General features: G+C 39.2%; 1 protein-coding gene across 1 annotated transcript in view; it reads right to left on the reverse strand.

The window, feature by feature from the left end:
• Nucleotides 1-3,648: 3,648 nt before the first annotated feature.
• The window catches only part of gpr4 (G protein-coupled receptor 4), a 50,515-nt gene continuing 26,605 nt past the window's right edge, over nt 3,649-27,558 (reverse strand). Inside the window, exons 2-4 of the mRNA XM_080889801.1 lie at nt 9,889-10,584; nt 8,442-8,706; nt 3,649-7,779 (exon numbers count right to left, since the gene is read on the reverse strand). Coding sequence (XP_080745927.1) covers nt 7,064-7,779; nt 8,442-8,706; nt 9,889-10,023 — 1,116 coding nt within the window. The 5' untranslated portion in view covers nt 10,024-10,584 and the 3' untranslated portion in view covers nt 3,649-7,063. The remainder of the gene's footprint in view (nt 7,780-8,441; nt 8,707-9,888; nt 10,585-27,558) is intronic.

A 27,558-nucleotide genomic window follows, 5' to 3' on the forward strand; every position in this document is an offset into this window, starting at 1 on the left:
GGCACGAGCACTGAGGAGGAGACACGAGTTGGAAACGCACGGGGATTTATTATTGTGTATTGTTTACTTCACTGTAAATAAACGCACTGCATTAATTGCACAGGGTTCCGCATTTTGAGTCCTCCTTCCCCACACACCCACGGTCTGCCAAGCAGACCATGACAAAAAATAAAACTCAATCATACTGTCTCTGGCCATGGTGTATAGGTTTAGCCTACTCTTATGCTCATGTCTCTACGCAACTGTCCAGGAATTGTATCAATATGATGTGCGCACGTTATCTATTTCGTTGCCACAAATGCGTAATTCGTTGCCACGTTATACCCAATTCATGCCCACAAATGAGCATTTCGTGCGCACGTTATACCTATTTCGTGCCCTCAAAATAGTATTTCATGGCCACAAATAAGTATTTCGAGGGCACGAAGTAGTATTTTGTGGCCACAATTTATTTATTTTTTGGACCATATGTCATCAGAGGGGCTCCATAGGATACAACTGAATGGGTTAATGAGATTATAACAAGGATCTTAAAAGGATGCTGGGTCACATTAGATACAGTTGTAAGAGGATTATATGTGTGCAGCACAATTTTATTATTGCTTAAGGGCAAGGTACCTAAATGCATACTTTTTTGTGAGTGTTGTGATTTTACCTTTTATTATAGACAGGATCTATTGCACTGACCCTCTGCTGCACTGACCTTTATTATTGTTTTACCATGTAAAGTTTGAATATGTCACATTCACTCCCATTTGTTTTGAGGGATTTTTTTAAGTGTTGTTAGATGCTAAAGAACAGAAGACTACAAGTTTGCTGTCTTTTGGGTATCTGTGGATATATCTGTATAATCCTGTGAACTACTGAAGCTGGAAAAACTTTTTTCAATAATATAAAACAATAAATAAATAATTTAAAAACTCAATATCTATAGTAAGCTTCAAGAGGTAATATACACCTGCCAGGCAGTTTTAGTTACAGCTTGCTAGTTTGGGGTTGGAGCCCTTTTGCTTTCAGCACTACCTTAGTCCTTAGATTTGATTAGATGCTGGATACATTTTGGTCTGTATTGACATGATATCATCACACAGGTGCTGCAGATGTGTTGGCTGCACATCCATGACGCAAATCATTTCAACATATCCTAAAGGTGCGCTGCTGGACTGAGATCTAGTGAATGTGGAGGCTGTTTGAGCACAATGAACTTATTGCTACGACTTCACTGAGATGTTGAAGAAACCAGTTTGACATGATTTGAGCTTTGTGACGTGGTGTGTGAGAAGATGGCTGGATGGACATGGTCAGCAACAATACCTGGGTTGTCTCTGGAGTTTAAACAATGTTCAAATGGTACTAAGAGGGCAAAAAGTGTGCCAAGATTGTATCCCCCACATCATGACATCACCCCCACCAGCCTGAACTGTCACTACAAGGTAGAATGGATTCATGCTTTCATGTTATCCATGCCAAATTCCAACCCTTCCATCTGAATGCCACACCAGAAATCGAGACTCTTGAGATCAGGTAATGTTTTTACAGTTGAACTGGAGCCTCACTTTCCTGTTCTGAGCTGGCAGGAGTGGCACCTGGCAAGATGTTCTGCTGCTGTAGCCCATCTGCTGCAAAGTTGTTACTCAGAATTGCTCTATATTAGTATATATATCAATATCTATATCAGCTTAAAAGAGAATATCTTAATGTTGTGTTATACTGCTCATCCTGTCCTTGTGTGCCTAAAACTTCCACAGAATTGTTTGTTTAACAAAAGGTTTCATCTCTCCAGCTGTTTTGAAGCTCTTTTACATATTATCTGCCTATAGAAATAGATATTGAATGCAAAAAGCCTGCACAACTGTTCTTTATGTCCCAGCGGAGTTTCTTATCGGATAATAAATCACTCTCATCATCAGGTGAGCTGCTGGTAATGACAGCGTGACCTCTGGTGAGCTTCTATATATAAATCTTTAGTAGGGGAACTTAGTGATGCATAGAGGACAAGAGACAATGTTCCCTCAGAGAGAGAGTCTGTCCTTTCTCTCCTCTTAAGAACATAAAGGCATGTGCGACTGCTCGGTTTCCTTTTGCTTAATGCTGTAAAACACCAATGAAAAGTAAACACACACACACACACACACACACACACACACACGGAAGCATGCAGATAGACAGATAGATATATGTATGTGCATTTTGTATGTCACACAAATACATCTGCCTTTTTTCCCCACTTCTCATACTTCCTTGTTTAGACTGGCCTGTTTTGTATAGGACATTATGAATGTGTCCATCCTTATGAGGACAGGCTGTAAGTATAGGGTTGCATCTAAAGCATCACAGTAGGAAGGACGCATCTCACAGTGTCAGAAATTTAAAAAAAAAAGCAAGCACACGCAGGACACTCATTGAAATGCATGCAGATACACACACACACACACACACACACACACACACACACACACACACACACACACACACACACACACACACACACACACACACACACACACACACACACAGAGGTTGTACAGCATGACCTTGATGTTGTTCATTAGCTTTACAGGAAGGTTGGAACAAGACAATGTGAAGAGTGAAGAAGGTGACTTTGTGTTGGCAGGATCCCAGACTTGCTCTGTCTGCTGCTCTGTGATCTGTTACCTGCATTTGCAGGGTTCTGTGTACTGCAGACGTTTTGCTTATCTCGGCAAATAATTTTGACCTGGATTTTTTAAAGGTCTGCTGGGTAGAGCTGTCTCCTTTAACGCTGCCAAGTTATGGTCGAAATCTCATTTTAAAAAAATCCCTAAAACACACAGGAATGACTTGCCAGAACTTCGCATTTATTTTGAGGGTTCAGTAGGACTGTATAACAATTTCACACTATTAAGCATTAGTAGGGTTTGGAATTATTTATTTATATATCATTACTCCTCCTTTTTATGCCATTTATAAATGCAGATATGTTTATCCCACTGTTACTGTTACACATGTACAGCTATCACCCTGAGTCATGTAGAGTGACTCTCACAGACCCTCAGGTATCCTCGAAGAGTTAAAGAGTTGTGTGTTCGCTGGACAAAAACACATTGTTCCTCCTGAAACTGAGGTTTGACTCTCTTCTCCAGTACCTTAGCAATTCACAGAGCACAGCAGAAGCAGTTGTGTGAAGTCTTTCTAAATTACAGTTTTTTACAGACGCTAGGACACATTTCTCAATACTTAGGTCACTTTTGCAAAACTCTTCACACAATTCTCCTAACTGACCTTCAGCTTGGCAAAGCAGTTCATTTCACATTCAAAATGCACTACAACTACCAAAACACTTTATTCAGGTCTCAAATAAACTCATTCTTCCAGAACACTAGCAAAGGTTGACAGCCGACAAACACACTTTGTCACCCACAAAACAATGACCCAAAAAACACTAACAACATGTAGCATTACAGTGTTTTCTTGTGTAAAACAAGGACGCATCTCTGTTTATAATTTCAATATATGTTACTGGAATGAATCAGACATCATGCAGAATTCGTTAATATTTGTTTATGTACTTTTATTTTTTTGCACTAAGTAATCCCAAAATACAAGAATTTGTATACACACCATCCACTGATACACATACAATAGTAATGCTAATCTACTCGGTCTTCTCCATTTGGCCACAGGTTCTCATCCACATCACATCTTATGTCATCTTGGGCAACACACCTAGGAAAGAATCTTCTGGCTGCCAGAATTGAAGGAGTTGAAAAATTGAAGGAGTAACACCTGTGTAGATGTTCATCTACAATGAGAATCAGCTGTGGCTGGTTAAACTGCATTTTTAGATTTAAAATATGTTTCAATAAAATATTGCTGTTGAATTTTGCTGTCTTTTTAAGTTTTGCATTGTGTTATTGTTTTGGCCATAAGTTTAACAGTTTTGAAAACAGTATGTAAGCACATGCAAAATGTCCTGTACGTACAAAGATTTTTGGCAGTTGTTGTGTCTGAGTGAGAAGATAATTCATGAAATTTGAGAGATGTAGTCATTGAATGTATTTTGTGCCAAAACAATGATAACTGGTCCTCAGTTTAGCCCACATAGACTTCTGTTGTGCTCACTGTGTGAGGAGTTTTGCAAAAGTGACCTAAGTATTGAGAAATGTGTCCTAGCGTCTGTAAAAAACTGTAAATACAATAGTCAGACTATACACTTTATTTGTATCTCATGACATCAATCCTTCTGTGTAGGTTTGTCTACAGTAAATAATGTTAAAAGAAAAGTGAAGTGAGAGGTTGTAGTGTCTCAACTGGGTATTTACTTTTGAGTAGTAATTTTACCTTTTAGCCACTTCCTTTGGGCCTCAATGCTTGACCTTTCTTTACCAATTGTATCACAATGTCAACAGTTTAATTCTTGTGATAAAACAGGAGGAAAAAAAGACATTAAAAGAGAAGAAAGAAAAGATTAGAATATGCTGATAAGCATAGACTTGTTTCCCTTAAATAATTTCCATTTCAAAAGCCACCAGCACGAGAAAGCTGCTTCAGCTTTAGCTTGCAAGTGCAAAACAAATGCACGCTGGAAGATGCAGTTTTTTATATGCATAATTTATTTCTCACTGACACTGTTATTGAACAAATACACATTTTGAATCCTGGCACCTCCTGCTTTGGACTGACACATAGATACATTAAAACCAGTGGCACATAGGACAACACTTAGGGCAACATTAACAAGCTGAACTTGTCCAGATACTTTACATTATTCCACTGAATTTAGCAATGATTTCATGCCAGCACAACATAAACATGTTTTCCGAAATATGTCCCATACTGCATGTGGAACAGCAACATGATACCTGAATCCACAAAATAATTTGATTGCACTGGAATAATCTGAGCCGCAATACCGCACGTCAGAAAATTCACATTGCTTTGTCTCTAAACATCCAGCAGGGCATCGTATGATGTAAACAAATCCAAACTGAAATAAAATTTATAGATCAGTCTGACAACTGAAGTGAACTTTTTTCCTAAACACGTAGATTGGCGTGATCTTTTAAAGTCGGGATTGAACCAACATCCATCCTAATACGGGGCTTGTGCATCACTGGTTTCAGTAGCAATTACTTTATATGACCAAGCTTATCATTAAAAAAATTTAAGAAATTGTCAGCCATATTTACATTTAAAACAATCAGCGTCAAGTATATATATTTTTAATATTTTAATTTTAAATAAATCATCAATAACAGTCAATTTCCTATTTAAATTCAACCTTAACCTGCTACTGGTTCTTCTGAAAGTGGTTTAATAGTTATAGCTACTGAAGGATTTCCTTATCAAGCCTTTCAAAATAAAAAAAATAAAAAATCTATGAATCTGTTTCACTAATATAACAAAGGTTATTAGCAGCCAGGGATGTCACTTCAATCAAAGCCGAATGCACATTTTCTTTCCATTTTAGGGAAGCCGAGGATTAATTATGAGTGCTGTGCAGTGGTGCACATGCAAATGGAGGAAAAACTCATCTGAAAGTTTGTACTACATATAAATTAGATTAGTCTGGATAGTTTAAGCCAGAAGGCCTGTCTGTAACTGCAATGTAAACGTTATCACTGTTGGTCAACTGTGTGCACTCTTTAGCCCAAGCGTGCAGCTTGAATTCATTGATTATTTTTTAAGCAATACATTTTTCATTTAGCGGTATGTATGCTCACATATTCCAGTAGCTACTGTTAATTGCATACACATACATTTGTCTGAAGTATGACACTGATCTTCAGCTCCACAACATAAAATAATGGAAAATAATAAACTTTCAAACTTATCTGAAGGCTTTTAAGATTTCTTTTTGATATCCCGCTGGAGGGAGGTTTATTTGCTGTGTGTTGTAAAAAATAAAATAGAAAACATGGCTCATGGTATACAACAACTCTACTGTAAGCCTTCTTGCCATCACAGTTTACAAGCTGAGGTACTTCATAAGGCTTTTTAAAAATTCCTTTAAAAATTGAACACCATAATAAAGACATTTTCAAGAGACCATTAATCCTCTGTCCTTTTAATCGCCATCCTGCTTCTTCTATATATCCCAAAGTGGGGATATATTCTTAAGTGCATTTGAGTTTCGACCACTAATAGGACTCAGCCATGCAGAGCGTGGTCTGTTCGAGGATTTCTCAAAAATATTCAACGGTATCTTTGTGAATGATTCCTGGCACGCTGGAAAAATTGTCCAAAAATCCAAGTCATCAAATTTTGTTGATAAAATCCTTATTAGCCACACCGCCCACAGACATCAGATTTGTCAGCTTGTGTTTCTTGCACTTTGGTTCAGACTGAAGACAAAAACGATTTGCTGGCCAGATTGGCCAATGCAAAAGTCTGCTGTGGCTGAATCCTGCAGATGCTTGAGATCCCCTGACTCAGCAGCCCAAAGTTTCTTCTGATCAGACACTTCACATTATCATGATGATACTTCATGATGACCATAGCCAGATTGCTAGGGCAGAATAGGACATTAGCATGCTAACATCTGCATGCACTGTAGCTGTGTGGAGGCTGTTAAACTGCAGCTCTAAATACAAAACATTCAATCCATGAGACAGAACTGAGCTTCGCGACCTTTCTGTCTGAGCCTGATGTGTTAACGGGTTTTTTATGTAATGTCCAAAGGTTTTTGTTAGCAGACAAAATTGACAGCATGATCTGTCCTCAGGTTTCACTCTCAGACTACACTTTACTTTTTGCATCACCAGTGGTGAGAATCTAACCAGTGGTTTGACTATCTTTCATTCACCTAACAATTTTGTGTTTTGCTGCGTAAGCATTTCATCCTCCCACATGTCTGTTCACATGACCACAGACCCTGTGTTTTGTTATTTCATTTATCCCATCCTTATTCTGCCGTTTTGATATGTCACCTACTGACTGAACCCTGTGCATCCGCAGCCACTGGTTGCATCTGATTTCAGCCCGTTAGGCCATCAGAAATGAGACCCTGGAACTGTTAGGAGCTGCCGGCCTCTCACTGAGCTGATCAGTTTGGACCTGCTACTACTTGTTCCAACTAGTTAAGTTATTTCCTGAGGATGGTCATCTGTAGACACTCCTCCTTCAGAGCCACCAGTTCCGTCTTGTAGTTGTTGGTCTTGCCTGGATCCGCATACACACAAGGCTGCTTCTTTGTTGACAGCGGTGTGTCCATGGTTACTGAACCAGCATTGAGAATGTCAGCATGTGAAGGCGAAGAAGAGGGCCGCCTGTTGCAGGCCACTGACAGTAAAGCCGACAGGGCTCGGCCGACATCATTCCTAGCTCCCTCGTTAACGAAACAGTACAAAATAGGGTCAGCTACGCAGTTCAGGCTGGTCAATGCCAACGATACATGGTATGCTGCAAACAAGGTTTCCTCTGAGCTGCAGTCACATGGCTTCTGTAAAAACATGACACTCCGCACCAGGAGGAGGATATGATATGGTCCAAAGCAGAACAAAACAATGAGAATCAAACTCAAAGCTAACCGCTGAATTTTGGCCTTTTCCTGGCGCTCTGTTGAGACATTGCAACGCACTGCTGCAAGGATCCCTCGGTAGGCGACCAGCATTGCCGTCCACGGAGCAAGGAAGCCAAGAAATGACCTGTAGAGGTTCATGCCTGCTACCCAGTCCTGCATTGGATATTTCTCAAAGCAGAAGGTGTGATTGAACCGGTCCTGGAAGAGCTCATCATGGAAGAGAGGAGCAGAGTTTGCTACAATCTCAATGATCCACACAATGGTGCTGACGAGGATAGCTGCAGGAAGCAGAGGAGAGGAAAGACAAAGAGAGCAAACATTAAATACCTTGATAACTTCCATTTCTATATCTCATGTACATTTTGGTCACTCTGTGGACGTCCAATTCCCTTATTTATTGAATTTGAGCATTGCAATATGTGCTGGATCTTGTCCATTTCTTGAATGTAATTCTTGTAACACAGACAAATTATAGGAACGCATAAAACCTCAGTGTGTATAGTGTATGAACCACTGATTGTTCTCCCTCAAACACCACAAGCCATTACAGTAAGTCTGAGCCATCCATCCATCTATCCATCTATCCATCCATTTAGTCTATCCCCACTCTCACAGGGCGAGAAGCACACCACACCCTGGACATTTCAGCAGTTTACCGCAGGGCTGACAGAAAAGCAGACAACCATTCACACTCATATATACATGCATACAGCCAGTTTGGATCATGGGGACAAATTAATTGTCACAAACACATGAGAGAGGCATCCTTGGAGTGATCTAAAAACAGCTGGAAGTGGTCCAGAGGTGAATGGGAAGATGACTTGATTGGACTTAAAATGAAAAACTCGCAGAACACGTGTAAAGAGGTCCAAGTTTTCTTAGTGCAACATGTTTTTAGATTCTTCCCTTCACAGGGATCAAGTTTATGTTGCATACAAACCTGTTTTGATTCGTCGAACTTTCACAAAGCGCAGAGGGTATGCCACAGCCAGGTACCTGTCCAGTGATATGCAGCACAGGAACGCGATGCTGACATAGATATTAGTATAGAAGATGAAGCCAAATAGCTTGCAGCTCTCCTGACCGTGGATCCAGTTATCGTGATGAAGGAAATAGTCGATCCAAAGAGGAAGAGTGGCAATGTAGAGGAGGTCAGCCACCGACAGGTTAATCAGGTAGATGCCAAGCTCATTGCGTTGGCGTACCTGGTGCAAAGGGGAGAAGGTGAAGATTCAAATCTGAACAAGACTAACATGTTTGCTTAAAATTGGTGAGCCAGCTATCCGTTGCATGCAATCTCTCCAACAGATCAGAGAATGCAAACAAGGTGCGATGCATATTTGCCTCAGCTGCAAATGATTTGGTTTCCTGGAAGTCAAAACACAGGAGAATTTGAAAGGCTGATTGTGTTTGGTCTGAATATTTGCCCTTTGTTACCTTTAGTGTTGTGCAATGAACGTCTGGCTCACACATGCCTTAGAAAATGTTTTTGGCTGAACACTGAATTACTGCATATACAAAGTATTTAGGTATAACTGGTATTCAGTTTGAGTACTATCATTATTGAAGCCGGTGATCTGGTTAATGCTGCAAAGCGTGGTAGCAACAATGACCATAATGCACCTGACCCAGCACTCCTATGGTCATCTGAACCGTAAAAATGTGCCCTGATGCTGACATGAAAGACAAATAATGTAACATGAAATGTTGCTTACTTTAATGATGGCTCTTTCTGAAAAACACGAGTTGCTGAGATTTATGAATAAAAGTCATTAACAATCCTTCCTCTTGCTGCCAAAGCAAACTGACAGTCTGTGGGAAACGCAGTACAAGTTTGATGCTGGTGAGAAAATATCCCAAAGGCTCTTTTGACCGTATCTGGCAGGCAACGTTGAACATGCGACGTAATTGACAAGCGTCATTAACCACAATTGTGTGTTACCCTTAGTTACACTCAGTGCTGTGTTGCTTTTTGTGAACTGTTTTGTTTTTAGTGCAGTCATAGGAATGTTTCTGGATTTCTACAAAGGGAACCCCAGAAACCACCAGAGTTTGATTTTGTGATGATTCTTCTTACTGGATTTGTCATAATCCAAGAACTATGGCTAGAAAAAAAAAAAGATATTTGAATGACTTATACGTATGCCAGACATCTAAAGTGGATGAACACTTGGATTGTTTTACTATGCACTTTGGGAATAAACAGAAAGATTAGCAGGGAGATTTCCTTGGAAGACAAAAAAGACCCAAAATAAGACCTATTTGTTCCCAAAATGTCTCGTGAAATCAAAGTGGCAGGTTCTAACCCCAATTTGGAAACCACTGTCTGATAGTCTGATACATTTGAGGCCATTGGAGGTGGAAAACTGTGGGTACGTGTCTCTCACCTGCATGTAGGCGGCCCATAGGGCCATGCAGTTAGTCGGCAGCCCAAGAACGATGACTATGATGTAGAGTGTGGGCTGAAAGAACTGGTCCACCTTACTATCCACATTACAGAAGGTGATGTTGCACATTGTCATGTATCAGACTATCTGCAGGTGTGCGAAGTGTGTTCAGCTACTCTCAGCTTTGCATTTTCCCCTTCTGTAGTTTCACTATGTTCCAGCTCCAGCAGTTTGACAGTGACATGATGACTCTGACGTCCTGCTCAGCAGTCCCACACGAGGCAATGGAGGAAAACATACGTGTTATTTCCAGGGAATCTCTCCTATTCTTAAACCACTGTCCTCTTGACTTGACATGTTATAATCCTCTTTCACGCTTCCAGGCCGGCCTTTGTCCTCCAGTATAAGAGGTGAAGAAGGGAAGGAGTGAGCTATATGATGTGGTGAAATGAAAGCTGCCTTATCAGTGCCATGCCAGGCTTCCTGAGCCTGGAGAAGACCTCATCAATCTTTTAGAGATTAGAGGTCTGCCAGGTCTACCGTGAGAGCGATGAGCCTGAGCATCACTTTGTGTGTGCCATTGTGTCTCAAGGTCCTGATGACACACAAAACCCCTCAGAGATGCTGCCGGTGAGGCAGGAATGACTTTACACAGCTTCGGTGGACTGGACCTGTTTATTCGCAAGTTCTGAAAATCTGCAAGAAAGAGAAAGAGAGAGCAATAAGTTAAGATAATTTGTAATTAGAAAATGTTTTTTTTTATTTGTTTTTGCATAATAATATAAATACTGAAACAGAACTATATAAAAAAAAACTTATAGGGGTCTATTTATCCAACATTTATCCAAGGCCATTTAAACAAGTGGTACATCTTACAGTACTGTCTTATCTTTTGGACCATTTATATCTATTTTGATGACAGTTTTGGTATTTGGGGGATTTTGGGAAAGCATGAATTTGGAATAACTGTGACTAAAACTTAAAATATTTAAAATAATTTTGCAGAAATTTACATTCCCCAGAGTTGTACTGGTCAAAAGACAGTTTATTCTGTCTTGTCTTGCATCTATTTGCCTTTTACATAGATTTTTAATGTGCAATAACTGAAAACTCCAACAAGCAATTTCAGGTATTTGCTTTGGATATTTGAACTGAATGGGATCCTTCTCCTGGTGAAAACAGACCACTCAAAACTGCGTGGAATGAACACACCCTTCATATAACACAACAAGCACTTGTCTACTAATATATTGAATTTTGCTGCTCCAAACATTCAGAAAAGTGTGTGCAAGAAAAGACAAAGCATGTGAAACAGTCAATCTCTACTACCCAGCACAATAACACAGCACATGCTGACAAACCGTAAATCACAAAGCTTTTGCATAACATGCAAACATAAAGTCAGAGAGAGACAGAATTTTCACCCAAACACATACAATGACAGAAGGAGCAGGACGAGAAGCTGATTACCTCTTTAATTTCTATATTTCACGTATTGGATAACTTTGATGTATTTTTTTAATCAAATATATTTTTGAACATTATGAACCACACTGCTCCAAAGGATCCAAAGGATGCAAATTCAATGTTTGGTGCAAAACTCTTACTTGGGGAAATACGCAGAAAATTTTATGGAAATCTATTAGTCAGTACTGAAAGAGACCAGACCGCAGAACTTCAGCTGAAAAATCCCTCAACATTACTGAGGTAGCAGTGTTGAAAAATGATGCCATACTTCATAATTAGGGGAGACTGCAACTGGCAGACATGCTGAACAAGTGAGCTTACTTCCCGGTTGCAAATCCAGGAAGAGGCCTCAGAGATGCCAGTTCAGTGATCAATGATTCTGGACTGAGCTGACAGCTACTGTCATATATACAAACACAGGAGAGTGCTATGCTAGGACATTTCCACAGTGACACGATTAAAAAAAGCTATGTTTAGGAAACATTGATTTTGATAAGGTGACCACAACTGGGCCACAGCTCTGCCCTAATCTGTTGTCAAACACACACGTTCGTTGCAGAGATAATTACTCATCACTCTTGTGGTAAATTGTCATTTTTTATGTTCTAAAATGTCAAAGGTGTGTCAGCTGATAGATGAATGTTTCATGTTTCTGCTCGTTTTTAATATTTTCTGCTATTTTTGTTAATTCCATAAGAGAGAAACTAACCCCTGTAACCCCGGTGAAAGACAAAGCTTGGCATTTTAAGGAAATGAGCTATAGGTGATACAGGAAGAGGAGATGATGTGCCAGTTATGCAACACATTTTTTGGTTCATTCCTCAGTAGCTGTGAGCACACCCACTGTACTTTGAGCATTTGCATTAGCTAAATGTGTGACCTTTTGTGGCCTCCGTAGGTAATTCCGTTTTTACGTTCTTTGGCAAATTGCACCATTTGGTCAGAAGCTGCTGGTGTCACGGAAATATGTACAAGGTGATGTGATGGTACTATTCCAGAAAGCAAACACTCGAGTGACATACGGAGGCATGAAAGGTGGAAGTGGCATAAATTACCAGACTGTCAACTAGAAGAACATCCTGTTTGAGAGCCTCCCTTTGTTCTGTTAGTTTGACTTTTAATTGCTGTTTCCTTTCACCTTCTTAAGATAAGATAAGATAGAACTTTATTAATCCCTCGGGTGGGTTCCTCTGGGAAATTCGACTCTTAGCTAGTGATAGGAAAATATATTGCACTTTATCAACTGTTGAGATTTCCCGGTGTGTTAAAATCTAACCTCAAAGGGTCTCGATGAAACACTATGACACTTCTCCTACAGCAACAGTGCCGAAGGGCATCTTGTGCATATCTGTGAGATACAGTATCTGTGACAAAATGGCAATATTTGACACCCTGGGAATAGGAATGGACACCTGTATTGGATAATTATTAAAATTCTATTGTGTCAGGCTTACAATAGAAGAGCAAAGCCCTGCAGTGATTATATTAGATGTCTAATTATAAATAAAGAATCTCTAAGACTCTCCTGTCCAGCTGGGAGGGTTTTTTTTAATTTTCAATAAATGGAAAGAAACATGAGGAGGAAAGAAGCAAGACGAGAAAGGAAGGAAATACAAACGAAGAGGTTTGGGGGGTGCAAAAAAGAAAAGAAAAAAGTCAAGAAGAAATGCAAAAGTGTAAATGAAGAAGAAAGAAAACATCAACACTAAAAGACTTTTTACCTTGCATTCCTGAAGATGAATATTTATAATATGAAAGACAGTTTAGATGCGATCCCACTGAGCCGTTGTCTTGAAGACTCTCTTTCACAGCTGAGTTCACAGCACTCGACAATCAAAGGACTGTGATCACATCTGTCCCCACTGAGCACAGATGAAAGACTTCACTTCCTCATTAGATAACAGCAGAGCCACATGTCAGTGACAAAACCTTCACGTCTTAAACTCCCATCACAGAGCGCAGGGTTAGTACTCAAATCAAACTATGGAATCAAAGGGTAAGAAACTAAGTTAATGTAACATAAAGACTGTCCAGCAGCCACAGTGGAGTAACTGGAGGATCAAGTCTTGCTCACGGACATGCTGTCAGTCCTTATTTACAGAAGTAAAATAAACCAGAGTGACATGGGCTTATTTTCCAGCACGTCTCCGTTCTGTTATCTTTCTCCACTCAGTCACCACAACTATGGTTTGTAATATCAGCTGCAGATATTTATCATGCTTCATTTCCATGTGAGTGATGCACATGCATGTGCTTTCTGAGAAATGTATGCACACATTTAAGCCACCTGTCAGCAGTCAGAAGTTCTTCTTTCTGATGCAAAGTCAACACTCATCTCCAGTCACTGTGAACATGTTGCATTAACCAACAGAGTGTATTGACAAACACTGTTTTATTCTTTTAGATTTAAGATTTTGAACTAGTTAATTGTCCTATTGCTGCTGCTCATGTCATAATTTACAGTGTCAACATAAATGTTCGAATAGGTCCTGAACGTTAATAGTGCGTGGATGGTTTTAATGAGCGAGTCCCTCTTTGTTTGCAATGTTCACAAAATGTGGGATGCATGATTCAACTTTCACAGTGTTTCACTAATACACATTTGGTGATAACATTTAAAAACCTTGCACAATCAGCGACCAATGTGATTAAAAAACTGATAGCATGCAAGCGTGGAGGCAACACAGTGGTGCAATGGTTGCCCAGCAAACGCAGTTGAAACAGTGGCGTTATCTCCTTGCTCAAAGCTGATTGCAGTATGAGGGCAGAAGCCGGACTATGTAAAAGGGCAACGTTGACGTTGTTCCCAAGTACAATAGAGGTCCGATGAGATGGTCTCTTACAACACAAGAAATATATTCCATGTTGTTGCAATGAAGAAAGGGGATGCGTACATCTAACATCTTCTTTCACAGTACCCCTAGCAACTTCTACATGTCCTCCTTCATTACATCCATGAACCTCTGTGAGGTCTTCCTGTTTTCCACCTTCTCAGTTCCATCTTCAACATCCTTCCTTCAGTATATCCACTATCCCTCCCTCCATTTCAACCTCGAATCTCTAACTTTGTCTCCAAGCCACTCAACCCGAGCACTCCTTCTGATCCTTCTGTCACAAATCACCCCTGACACTTATCTCCACCCTGCCTACACTCTTTTCTTCACTCGTCTTGTGCAATGGATGCAACAAATTGTGAGCAATGAATTGCACAAAAATCCCATTGAAGATGGCATGGTTGCCAGTGTCAGACAGGGTTCAGAAAATGCTGATCTACTGGGATTTGCCACTGGGATCATCTGTAGGATTTACAGAGATTGGCCTGAAAAGGGGGAAAATATTCAGTGAGCGGTGGTTTTCTGGGCAAGAATGCTGTGTTGATGCCAGAGGTCAGAAAATAATGGTCAGAAAATAACTGCTCTGCGCTGATAGTTAAGCAACAATAACTCGAATAGGAGTTAAGTGTAAAGGCTGAGCTCCCAGTTTACATGGGCTTGTTTAACTTAAACAAAAGCCTTCCAAGTGTGGCGCTGTCGCTTTTATAAACATCCAAACTTGGATTCCTATTAAAATGTAAATCTGCAGATTAGGAAGAAGCTTCACCTCACTGTGTCTGTTTATCTGTTCAGTGCACATTTAAATAGATATGATAAGTGCTGGCAAATATAGAAACTGAAAAAAATACCTCTCAGACAAATTCTTTGATGTCATTACCAGAGGGAGGGTGAGTTGTTTGTAGCTTCTGTTAATGTAGAGATAAATAAATAATAAAACAAACAAAAGTTTTTTGTAGTTTTAATAAATTCTCATTTCAGTTTTACACATGGTCTAGAAATACAGCTTTCTTTCATCCAGATAGCATCTTTATTTTCCCTTTCTTTCTTTTTCTTCCCTGCTGTTAGGCTCTCTGTGCAGTCCCAGTTGTATTAAAAAAAACTTATTTTTAAAAACGCCTAACATTCCTATGAAAAAATATTGCATAAGGTACAGTTATGCAGAGATGTTATGTGAAAGAAGATTTGAGGCCACAGGCTCAACAGGTTTATTAGCAATAAGGAATTAGAAATGTGTGTGCATGTATGAACAATGAAGGCCTCTTTCGACCTGTTTGGGGCAGTAGAGTAAAACACAGCAGTGTCTGATCTGCTGCCAGAGGAGATTAGGTCAAGGCAGCACTGGCAGCAGCACAATTACAATGTCGTGTTCCCAAGACTTACAAGGACATTACTGTGATTTTCAATCATTTCAAGGATACTAACTCCAAACCTTCGCCTTAATTAGTCATTGCCTAAACTAATTTTCCCTCCAAATGTAACCTCAGTCTAACCTCAGCATGTCTACAGCTTAAATATTATTGTTTCTCTTTATGAGGATTTGCTTTTTATCCCCATAAAGGAGAAAAGTCCCCATAATGTGCCTTAGTAAACAGATTTAAGTCCCCACGACACATCCCCACATGCTGCAACGAATCAAAGTGCCTCTCATTGTGCACCTGTGTTGTAGCCACCTCTGGCGTTTGTGGTTTTTCTCTAGGTAACCAACTCTTAATATGTCACAAAGCAACATTCAGCAGGATAACATGAAATGTAACATACTTTATTTTCATACTTTAGCGCACCCATACAAGTCAAAGCTTTTTACATCATTATAAAGTCAGTAGCAGCGAGTTGAAGTCATGTGATCAGTGTACTTTGTCACCACTTAATAAGATAATATATTAATATGTTCCTACTGCTTATGTAGGATGTTCTATGTTAGAAGACTACATAGTGAGCTCATCAGCAAAACTTGTAGTACGCTACTTTTGTTATAAGATATTCTGAGTGCATTAGATATGATACAGTAAGATTGATTATACATTCAGATGTACAAAATAGCAAATTCTCTTTATAATCCTCAATATCCGTTTCAGTCTAATTTCATTTTCTATGATGTTTATACAGTTGTTCAGTGTTTATAATCTCATATTACAGTAGCTATTTTACTGGTAAGGTGTATGTATGTATTTCTTAACACTGATATTTATGTGACCATCGGTTGTTCTGTATTTTGGTTTGTAAACATATTAAAGAAAGAATATGGCCACAAAGTCATTTTTTCAGAAAATCTTTAAAACACTTTCATCTTTGCATAACAGAACCCCCCCCCCCCCCCCCCCCCCCCATTAATCTCAGCCTAAACAGGAAACTTAAAAAAGTTGGTTATAAATCTGTATTTGTGCTCCAAAGCATGAAGTGTGGTGAGCAAAACATGCCTTTAAGATAAGTCTAGGTTAGTTAATAGTTCATCTATCCATCCATTCTCTTCCAATTCAGGGATGCGTGGGGGTTGGAGCATTTCCCAGCTACCACAGGGCGAGAGGCAGTGTACAGCCTGGACAGGTCGCCAGTCTGTCACAGGGACAACACATAGAGACAGACATCTATTCACACTCACATTCACACCTCCGGGCAGCTTAGATTCCAATTAACCTAACCCCACTAACTGCATGTCTTTGGACTGTGGGAGGAAGCCAGAGTGCTCGGAGAGAATCGACCCAAACACGGGGAGAACAGTGGCTTATAAATAAGTCAGATAGAAGAATTGAACTCGGGTCCTTCTTGCTGTGAGGCAATCGTCCTAACCACTGTTCCACCATGGTTAGCAGCAGTAATATAACCCTTTATTTATTCTTTCTTTAGTCTAGTGTCTGCGCCGTAATACGAGACAGTGGAGCATCTAGACACAAGATCCTGACCTGTGTCTGAGAAAAGGTCGGAGTCACGTGTGTGTGACTTTGTCTGAACTGTAAATCTAACCTTGAGAACAAAGATGATTTTGGAATGTGAGCTCCGCTTCTCACTTGTAAAAGTGCTGTTAAGAATAGATCTGAGATCTGGAAACAAGTTGAAAATGTTAAAACAAAGCCTCATTGCCAAGTGTATCATAACCGGTGGTAACAAAATATCATTATCCTGCTATGCAAAAGAAATCTGGATGCATACAATTGTTTCCACAATGAACTGCAATTATACAGGTATTTGCTTTAAGCATGCAAAGTAGATCTGAGTTTTGGATAGTGTTAGATTAGGAGGAATGTAAAAGATGAATGTAAAGTGTGTGTGTGTGGGTCAGTACTGAGGCACTAGGTGGCTGTTTGCCAAACATTCCTGTTGACAGTCAAACAGCGGAAACAGGAAGACAGTAACGCAACACTATCAGCCGTGCTGAAACACCTTGCACACTTCACAAAACAACTTGGCCTCTTCCAGGACACAAGCATGCACGCATATGCATACACAAACGCTCATAAAAAATCATCTAAACCACACAATGGCAATCTTCCGCAGGTACAAGCAGTTTTCCTGTGAGGCCTGTTCATTTTGTTAAAAACCGAGCACCCTGAGTTCACAGGGGAGGCTAAATTTGTGTTACACCAGCTTATTAGCACAGTTCATATGAATAATACTTTAAAGCTGTGTTTTATTTTCAGCTTCTTCACAAACCCTCATCAGTATCGGTGATATGTGAAGGTCAGCATCAGCGTGCTGTCACACCTTCTTTGTTTTCTTGTTCTTAAACCAGAGTGAAAAATGCCGTCTTTACTGTACACACTGTCGGGTTATAAATACATCCGATTACGATACGAGTTGCCAGGAGTCACAGCTAACTTGTTCAGTGGAAGTGCAGCCTTGTTATGTGCCAAATTGCAGTTCTGGCAATAAAATGAAATAAAACAAAGTCAGATGGTTCATCATCATTACTGGACACGCTGAACGTGTCAGTGATGATCTCAACAGTCTAGTTTAGCTGAGGAAAGAAGGAAGCCATGATAAAGTCTTTAAATATAAAAACAAACTTAAAGAATACTGAATAACATTTAGGTGAACACTTACACTCAGTTTACTGGTTATTAAAAACAAAACAGGTAGAATCCACAGCTCCCTTTGTATTATTTTGGAGACGTGTTATGTAGTGGAAATGGAGAGAGAAGTAGGAAATTAACCACTAGACATCCCAGAGCATCTTAGTGAACAACAGAGTCAGAACTGCTGAGAAACGCGTGCACTCAGGATAATCACAGTCAATATTTCTAATGGCTTACTGCTTAATTATTTCTCAAGCGAACTTTACATGAAAGACTCAGACATAAGCTGCAGTTGTTACTGTTAACAAACTGACAGCACAGCTACAATCTATGATAATGAAGTTAACTGTTTGGTGAAATTGGATTTACCACCCTCTAAAATTCTTATTTCACGGTGCATTTGCCAAATACTTTCACTCACCCTGGCTTTTCAAAAACTCGAGCTCAATGACAAATAATAAGGACAAGAAAAGAACTTGGGCTGCAGCCAAGTGGTGACAGAGAACCGGACACCTGATGACAGCAGAGTCACCGTGGCCCCTTGTTCTCGGTTTAGGCCCACCCATGTTTCCATGTTTCTGACATCAACTTCCCAACATTTATAACATTTTTGATAGTTTTAGAAGAGCTAGAGTTCAGCAAGTTCAATATCGTCACTCTTATTTTAGACATTCTTACACTGTTGTGTGGGCAGCTTGTTGATGGTGTGTCTGCACGCTGCTCTGTGGGACACAGATGATGTTAAACTGTATTTATTAGTATTTCCCATTAACTGCGAGTAAAATGCTCACTGTATTATCACTTCAACGTGATAACGCCACGAAAGATGAGCTCAACTGTTTATGGAACTGGTAGAATTTAACAAAAACAATGAGATAATTCTGTAAATATTAGAGACGACTCTCATTCCTTGTAGATTTTTAGCGTCCAGGATTATGAAATTTCAAGAAATTACAGTTCCTGAATCAAACGAGAGGACACAGACCCCAACCCCACCACCAACTATTATAACATGTACAGTACAGACATTTTTTATATTTATTTTTTACATTTTATATTTATAATTATCTGTTATGTTTAAATTATCATTTGAAAAAAAATGAAGGTTGTCACTTGTCACATACAAGTGTCCCCGGACCATCTAAATCACATCATAAGTAGGCACAATGCCCATTCTCCTTCTGGCTTCCTCACTCATCCCTTGTAATATATTTTAAATATGTTGAATTGTATTATTCTCACTTACATCATTTGGGGTTCTCTTCCATTTTTTGTCAGGTCCTGTCAATTCAAACAACCGCTAAGCTTACCTGACATTTATCTCGTACAAAGATACTGAAACGGCTTACCTGCTATGGCAGTATTCCTACACGAGCAGGGAAGACTTATCATTGAAAATGTTATTCCACTGGTACTCAGACAGGAAGTTCATTCTTCTCAGGCATTTTTTTAAAGGATAAAAGAACAAGATCTTGGGAACATTTGAGGGGGACTTTAAAGGTCTAGTGGGAACTGCAAGAAGCTTTGTACAAAAACAAAGACTAGATTGTATGAGCCACTCCTAAAGCATCACATTTCCATCCTACGCAGAAACCTTTACTCTATATAGTATTGTAACGCAGTGACAGCAGTGGTACGTAAGATTTTGACAAAGTTTGTGTTCTCCATTCTTTAAGCACCCCCATATGGAAAAGAAATAGTAAAAACTTATATGTGATTACTCATGAAAGTGGCCACTTTCTCATTACTTTCATACATTGTTTTAGTAAGTATCCAAAACATACAAGTTTCATTATATAATTTTTAAAGGGATGTTATATCTGTTTTCACTCTTATATGCTTTTCATACAAGTTTCACACAAGACAGATACAAACTTTATAAGATTTATATATATCTTTTCCATATGGGCCAATTCGAGCACCGTTTCAAAAGTACCGGTTTGGCACTGGTATCAAACCTAAACGATACCCATCCCTAGTCCTGAGCAGACACATTTTGCACATTTTTTACATTTTGGAGTGAATATTGACAGTCTGGCTGGCCCACATCCTTTTTTCTTTATGCTCATTCCAAATATGTCTACACACACATTATTAACAATCATATTAGTGATATTAATAAAGCTTTTCTATGTGTTTTTCCCTTCATCCCCCTCATCATCCCCCTCCTCATGTGCTAAGCTCACCCTTGGGATAAAGTAACAAAGCACAATAGGAGACTAGCAGAACAAGTTCTAAGGACCTGATCCTCACTTAATTCGGTCTCATGTACACTTGTTTTAACTTGTGTTAAACTTGAGGAAGGCTGGTACCCATTTGAATTCCCAAATACATTAAAACCCATATTTTTATTCTGAACTGTGAAGATTGAAATAAAGCCCCTCCTTCCCAAACTTTAAACCACCTCTTTACCGAGTGACAGTTTTGTAATGACTATTAGCAGGGCAACATTAACTTATCTTACTTAGCTTACCATGAACTGAAAGGCTGGGTGTAATTAGGCTCATGTAAGGAAAGAATACTGAGTTTATATTTTTTCCACAAAACATATTTAAACATCCTGTCTATCATGTAGTGACATATATCCTACAGCGTCTACTTCTAATACTAAATTATGTGTGTCTTACACTTGTAGCTTTATTGATCTTAATTTGCATTAATTAAAACACGCACACACCAAAAAACGAAACAAAACACCAAACCACATCCGAGAGCATAGCAGTGACCAGCTCTGGTGTAAACAATGCTGGCGTCCTGCAGCTGCTGCTATTGTATTGGCTACACAGCCAGTGTTTATAGACATGGAGTAAGTCCGGACAATATCTATTACATTACTGGCAGGATGCCTCACTGATTGTATCAGTCCGTCCAATGAAATTTGAGCAGAGTCTATCACCAGTAATTGGAGTTTTATCTGCTGCTATTTTTATTCAGTTAATCATATGAGTTAAATAAGTAATGATTGATGTTAAATTGCACTTACAACATAAACAGACTGAGTCAGGGTGTTTCAGTCAGTATAGCTCCAGGTATGTCCAGGTATGTCACATGGTGACACACAAGCACACAAAGACATACACGGCCACACAATTCAATTCCATTCTTTTATATTTTTAAATTTTTAAACTACGTTAACAGTCACCTCGAGGCACTTTCTATTTTAAGATAAAGACCCGACAGTGACAGAGACAATCTAATGGCCCCCTTTGAGCGAGCACTTTGTAACAGTAGGAAGGAAAAACTCCCTTTTAACAGGAAGAAACCTCTTGCAGAACCAGGGAGGGGCACCAATCTACTGCAACTGGTTGGTGGTGAGGGGGCGGAAGATGGGACAAAAGACACAATGTGGAAGAGAGCCAGAGATCCTCGCACACACGCACTCACATACCTACACACACACACACACACACACACACACACACACACACACACACACACACACACACACACACACACACACACACCCCCTCCTGGAATTGCCACATCTATCACAACTGCTGTCTTCGGCTCCTTGTCAACAACCAGTTTATCTGGTTGGTAGAACAACAACCGCTTGTCTGTCTGGAATTTAAAGTCCCACAGGACCTTTGTCCTGTTTTTCTTAATGGTGAGAGAGACAGACAGACAGACAGACAGACAGACAGACAGACAGATGGGCCTTCCTCGCTTACAGCCTTGACTGTGTGGCTGCAGTGAACATATCATTGAGATCCTTTACATACAAAGCCAAAGGTTTAAAACACTGCCTGAAGCATTGTAGTAAATGGGCACTCTGCACTCAGCTGCAACTGGGAGTCAGAATTGTGTTGCAATGGATCCAACAATCCTTGTTGATTGTTACGTCCCCGTTCAGGGAGATATTCATGCTTCATTGAAACTGTTTAAAGAAGGAGATTTGTCCAGTTCTATGGTTAATCTAAGATTCTGTTGAATTGCATTGTGTTACACTAATGGTGTTCACAACACAAATATAGTCATAGTTTATGTAGAAGAACATTACTTTGAATTTTTTCCACAATTTGTATAATTGTAGAATTCCAGGTGAACCTCTGCACTTCTTTTTAAGCCCAATCATGTTGCTGATCCGCCAAATTAGTTGCAAATGTTTTTGAATCTTTCTTTTTGGGACAGCTTACTTTTCCAGTCTTTTGCTTCCTCCATGCCAACTTTTTTGTAAAGTCCTGCTTTTGTTGAATTCAAAATGAGCTAATATTTTTCTTATAATGGTGCAATTTCTCAGTTCAGACATGTGAAAAAAGGTCTATATTCTATTATATATAACATATGGATTCACAATATTTGCAAATCATTGCATTCTATTTTAATTTACAGAAACTTTGCTTTTACAGGATTATTACCAAAAATGATGCAAATAAACTTGCTAAGAGCTGATTGGATATAGTCTGAAGATTATAACTCCAGAAACATTTGCTAGTATATAAAATATCTCTATTACTTGTTCCATCGCATTTCAGCTTGCTGCCTTCATGGCATTTTTCATAAATCACATTACCTATATTTTAAACAGCAGAGACAAATAGAAGGAACAAAAATACAAAAACAACCAGCTTGATGCATCTATATACATACTCGTCAATGGAGCCCCCAATGAAGGTGGTCATTTAGCTTAAAGCCTGGCGTTCTTTACCAGGGATCAAGGACATGTAGGTTTACGTCTAGCTCTGCTGAAAACGCTGCGAGGGCAGCATGAAAATCAATAGCATCATTTTTTTCAAGCTTTGCATTTCTTCCAATTTATTAAAAGCTATTTACTGAGTAGTTCCTATCTTAGAAAATAGCCTGTCATCTTCTGCCTCTGTCCTTTTTGATATGTGTGATTATCTCTGTGGCTTTTGATGGAAGTAGCTCCAGGCAACAGAACACAATAAACTGGCTTGACATTAAAATGTATGGAGCTGCCAATCAAATTTGTTTACTTGCAGGAACGCTTTTCTGTATATTTCCTCTTTGATCTTGCAAACCTACCTGACTTCCATGTTGGCATTTTGTTCATGAGATTCGAGGCTATAGCACTCAGGACTACCAACCGCATCAGACAAGACACTTGGGCTGCATCTCCAAGCTCATGGGTCTGAGTTTGAGACGGGTGTCCCAGAGGGGTCTTATTGTCATAATGAATTGTAAACACAAGGGAGGACAGTTCAGTGTCAGCTCCCATAAGTGTGGTGGGAAAGTCCCGGCATCACTCTCATGAACCCCGCAACAATAAGCACAGCAGGACGAGAGGAGAGAGAGCAGAGGAGGTTTGTTGTGAAGATCTTGACTTATCAGCGCCATGACAGCTAGTGCAGACACAGCGACTGGGTCAAGATGAACTGCCTGTGTTTCTTTTTGTGTATTTGTTGTCCTTTTGTAGGACGCTGGAGTTCAGCCTTCAAGAGAAGAGATATTTTTGAGAAGTGCAGACATCTTGTCAAGCAGTAAAGGGATGATGAGTTAGAGTTTCTGATTTGAGCAAATTATTTGCTACATGAAAAGATGGATACAGTCTTATGACTCTGTTTCCTCTAATCTCTGAAAATGATTTTCTTTTTCATATATTGTTTTTATTTTTTTCATGTTCTATACATGTGCAATACCATCTTTATTTTTATTTTATTCGACTACTGTGTAACAGACAGTTGGACTACAGGCTTTTTAAACATGGTCCCGTTATTATTATGATTTTCTTGTTTTCTATGTACATTTTTGTTCAGCATGTGTCATGTATCAACTGTGTGACAATAAAGGAATCTGAATCTTAAAAAAAGACTCAGTCATATTAAATTCATGGAATTTTTATATGGCAAGTACCTTGGCATTAACATAAGCTTAGAAATTGAGAAATGGATTTTGTTCGTGAAACACAGCAATAGTGTAACTGCTTTGATCGCTTTGAAGATCTATGACTACTCACAATTAGTTGCCATCTTCAAAAGGACTTTGTTGCATGACGGTGGCAACAAAGTGGTCTTTTAAAAAAAGGGGTCGAGTGTGGGGTCAGCCAATTTGTGATAATTAACTGTAAATAACTGGTAACCCACATAATAGAAATTGTAAATAATTGAAAACCCACAGTTGACAACCACTTGTTGAGTCCCCTGTTATATCGTCACAGAACAGTTGTTCACATTTGCACAGACTGGCAATAGACATGGGAACTAACTAATAACTGTTATTACTTTCACATTTCTTTGTAAAATGACCTGAAATGCATCGTTTCATAGTTGCCAGTTAACAAAATATAAACGTGAGGCTACAATCCCACACACCAACACAAATTCCTATCCTAATATGATTGTTCTTAATATTTAGGTATGGAGTTATATATATGTATAACTTATATATATATATATATATATATATATATATATATATATATATATATATATATATATATATATATATATATATATATATATTAGGGGTGCAACAATACATGTATCGATATTGAACCGTTTGATACAGTGCTTTCGGTTCGGTACGCATATGTATCGAACAATACAATATTTTTAATTTATTTTATCAACTTTTCTTCTGACGATGCTGTCTGTGTTGAGAGCTCAGTGGATCTGCGTTCGACTACTCCGCCTAGGCTGCACTGTCGAGTGTAGATCCACTGAGCGCAGCACAAGCTAGCAAGACAGAAGCTAAGCTCATTGCAACATGGCAAATTGAACCTCCCCCACCCTCATTCAGATCTGGCCTTTGGAACTATCTTGGTTTTCATGTGAAGCATGACCCTGATGGTAAGCGCGTCATGGACAAAAGTAAAACAGTATGTCGGATGTGCCGTCCGGCCCCACGCACGGGGCGATCCGCGGTAACTTGTTAACGGAGATTTGGCGCGTTATGGCGTTAACGTCATTTTAACGAGATTAACACTGACAGCACTAGTGGGAACAAAATGAATATGACTGCACATTTACGCCGACATCATCCTAGTGCAAAGACAAGTGGAAGCAGACAAAAACAACAAGCACGCATGCTACAAACTTTACCCGAGTCATTTAGACAGTCGTTAGCACAGGATTCTCCTTATGGGGACCTGATATGTTTAATATGCTGCTGAGAATATAGCCCAGAAGAAGCATATAGTATAGCTTTTATTTTGGAAAGAGTCATTTCTCTGTAATAAACTCTCTTTTCCAAAGATGAGTGATTCCTCAATCAGATAGATTTATTTTTTTCAATTATTTTGTTGTTTCAGCAACATTAAATTTAAAAACTGTACTTTTGAGTTAAAATATATATTTATAATTTTAATAAATGACAAATTAAAAAGCCATGAACATTTTTTTGTATCGAAAAAATATCAAACACCAAAGTATCGAACCGAACTGTGAATTTTGTGTATCATTGCACCCCTAATATATAGTTAAATAATGAACACATATTAGCTTTTGCTCCTTGTTGCTGTCAGTGGCTGCTTTGGGCTGGATGTTTCATTTCTACTGGCCATCCGGACAGTCATTGCAGCACATAGCAGTCAAACTTTCAATCTGTCCAACTTTGCCTGCAGTGACCACTCTCTGCACTATAAAACGTACACAATATACAGCACAAACAACAGTGCAGGACGTGTGCATCACTGTTTTGGCTCATTGGAAAGTGGCTCCAAGCACAAGCCACTCTGAATTGCTGGCTAAGAGATGCAGGTTATGTAGTACCAGTTTTCTGGATAGAAAACATTTAACGTGTGGTCACTTGGGAATGGATCTGCTCTCCTCCATCTTAATACGTCCTAGCTATTAGACAAATGTTTTCATATGGTGCAAACAAGGCTAGTATGGAATTACCACAGCAGGTTTCTTAATCATCATTTACTTCCTTCCATATTTAGTGACAGATAATGTGAATGAACTGAGACAGGTTACACTTTATCCAGCAAAAGGAAACTACCAGGATATTTTTTTACAATAATCTTTAGACCCTCTGAAGTAACTGATCTTTTCAGATGAACCAAACAATTCTGAATAAAGCACGTTATTCAATTAAAAACAATGCAAAGATAAAAATGCAGAAAACGGATATTTGCTCCAAATAGAAAGAGGAAGGCAAACAGGAAGTCACTGCTTAAAAATGATTAATCAAAGCAGAAGACGCAAATGCAGGATGTAATAAGAAAATGGGAGAATGAAAAAAGGCAAAAAGACGAGTGAGGAGAAGAGAGATGAAGGAGAGGGAAGCATAAAATGGAAAAAGATCAAGCGGCAAGAGGAAAAATGATGACTGAGAGGCAAAATGGAGAAGTTTTTTTCTTTTAAGCCTCTGTTATAGACAGAAAACAATAAAGCATCCGAGTTTTATTTACAAGTGACAAGAAAGACAGAGGAAAAGGAAACAAAATGTTATGTGCACAAACAGGAAATACTGAGTTTCACATCGTGTGTCTATGTTTGGCACACAGATTACATGTAAATGAATGCTCAGTGAGCCAAGAAATGTGCCCCTCCCTGTGGAATGTGATCATTCAAAAAATGAATGCACATCTCAGTGTGATGTTTCAGCTGCGAGGAAAGAAACCAAGTGAGGAAAAAGAATACCCAGACAATCACAGACACTGAAAATAACCTTTCTGGTGAAAGAGAATGAGAGCAAACTGAGACATCTTACAAATGACTCGAGTTTCATTGTAACTGTAAACGCACAATGAATTTCCTGAGATTTAAAGGGTATTTTCACACCTGTAGTTCATTTCGTCTGGGCTGCATCAGTTGATGACTTTGTAAATTTGTAGCTTTTTTTCTGTGGCAGTGGCTTCTTTCACACACAGTGAACTTCAGGCTAACCACATAGTGTCACTACAAACCACGAGAGAACATTCTGCTTGCTTGTTGGCCAGATGTGTCTGAGGCGGAGGCAACAACAAAAAGTAGAAGAAGTAGAAGAAGTTTCCGTGTTGTGGTCTGCTGGACAACGTCTGGGCAATTTTATTAATTTTACTCTGTACTCTGCACGTCTATGCTATGCCACATCTGAGAATGCAAAGCATACCTGTTTACAGGAAGGTGTTTAATTCAGACTTGCTGCGTATGGTAGTTGTGTCAGATCAAGGTTGGGTCGCATTCTCGCCAGAAACAAAGTGATCTGTTTGTTTGAAACTAGTCTGAGACCACCTCATGCTGAGTTCAAGGATCTCTGGATTTTTCTATTCCTAGTCATTTGTGAAATGGACACAACTTTTGATCTGCTGTTTTGTGTTTCTGAGTTATTTGTTTGTTTGTTTTTCATATTCCTTGATATGAATCCTCCACCCATGTTATTTGTGACTCTTTAGCTGGCCACTCTAGAGAGACCACAAGTCCTTTAGTTACACATCCTGCTTTAGTGTCTTCACAACATACGTGCTGCAGGAA

This window comes from Rhamphochromis sp. 'chilingali' (assembly GCF_963969265.1).
Source record: "Rhamphochromis sp. 'chilingali' genome assembly, chromosome: 8".
Classification (NCBI taxonomy): Eukaryota; Metazoa; Chordata; class Actinopteri; order Cichliformes; family Cichlidae; genus Rhamphochromis; species Rhamphochromis sp. 'chilingali'.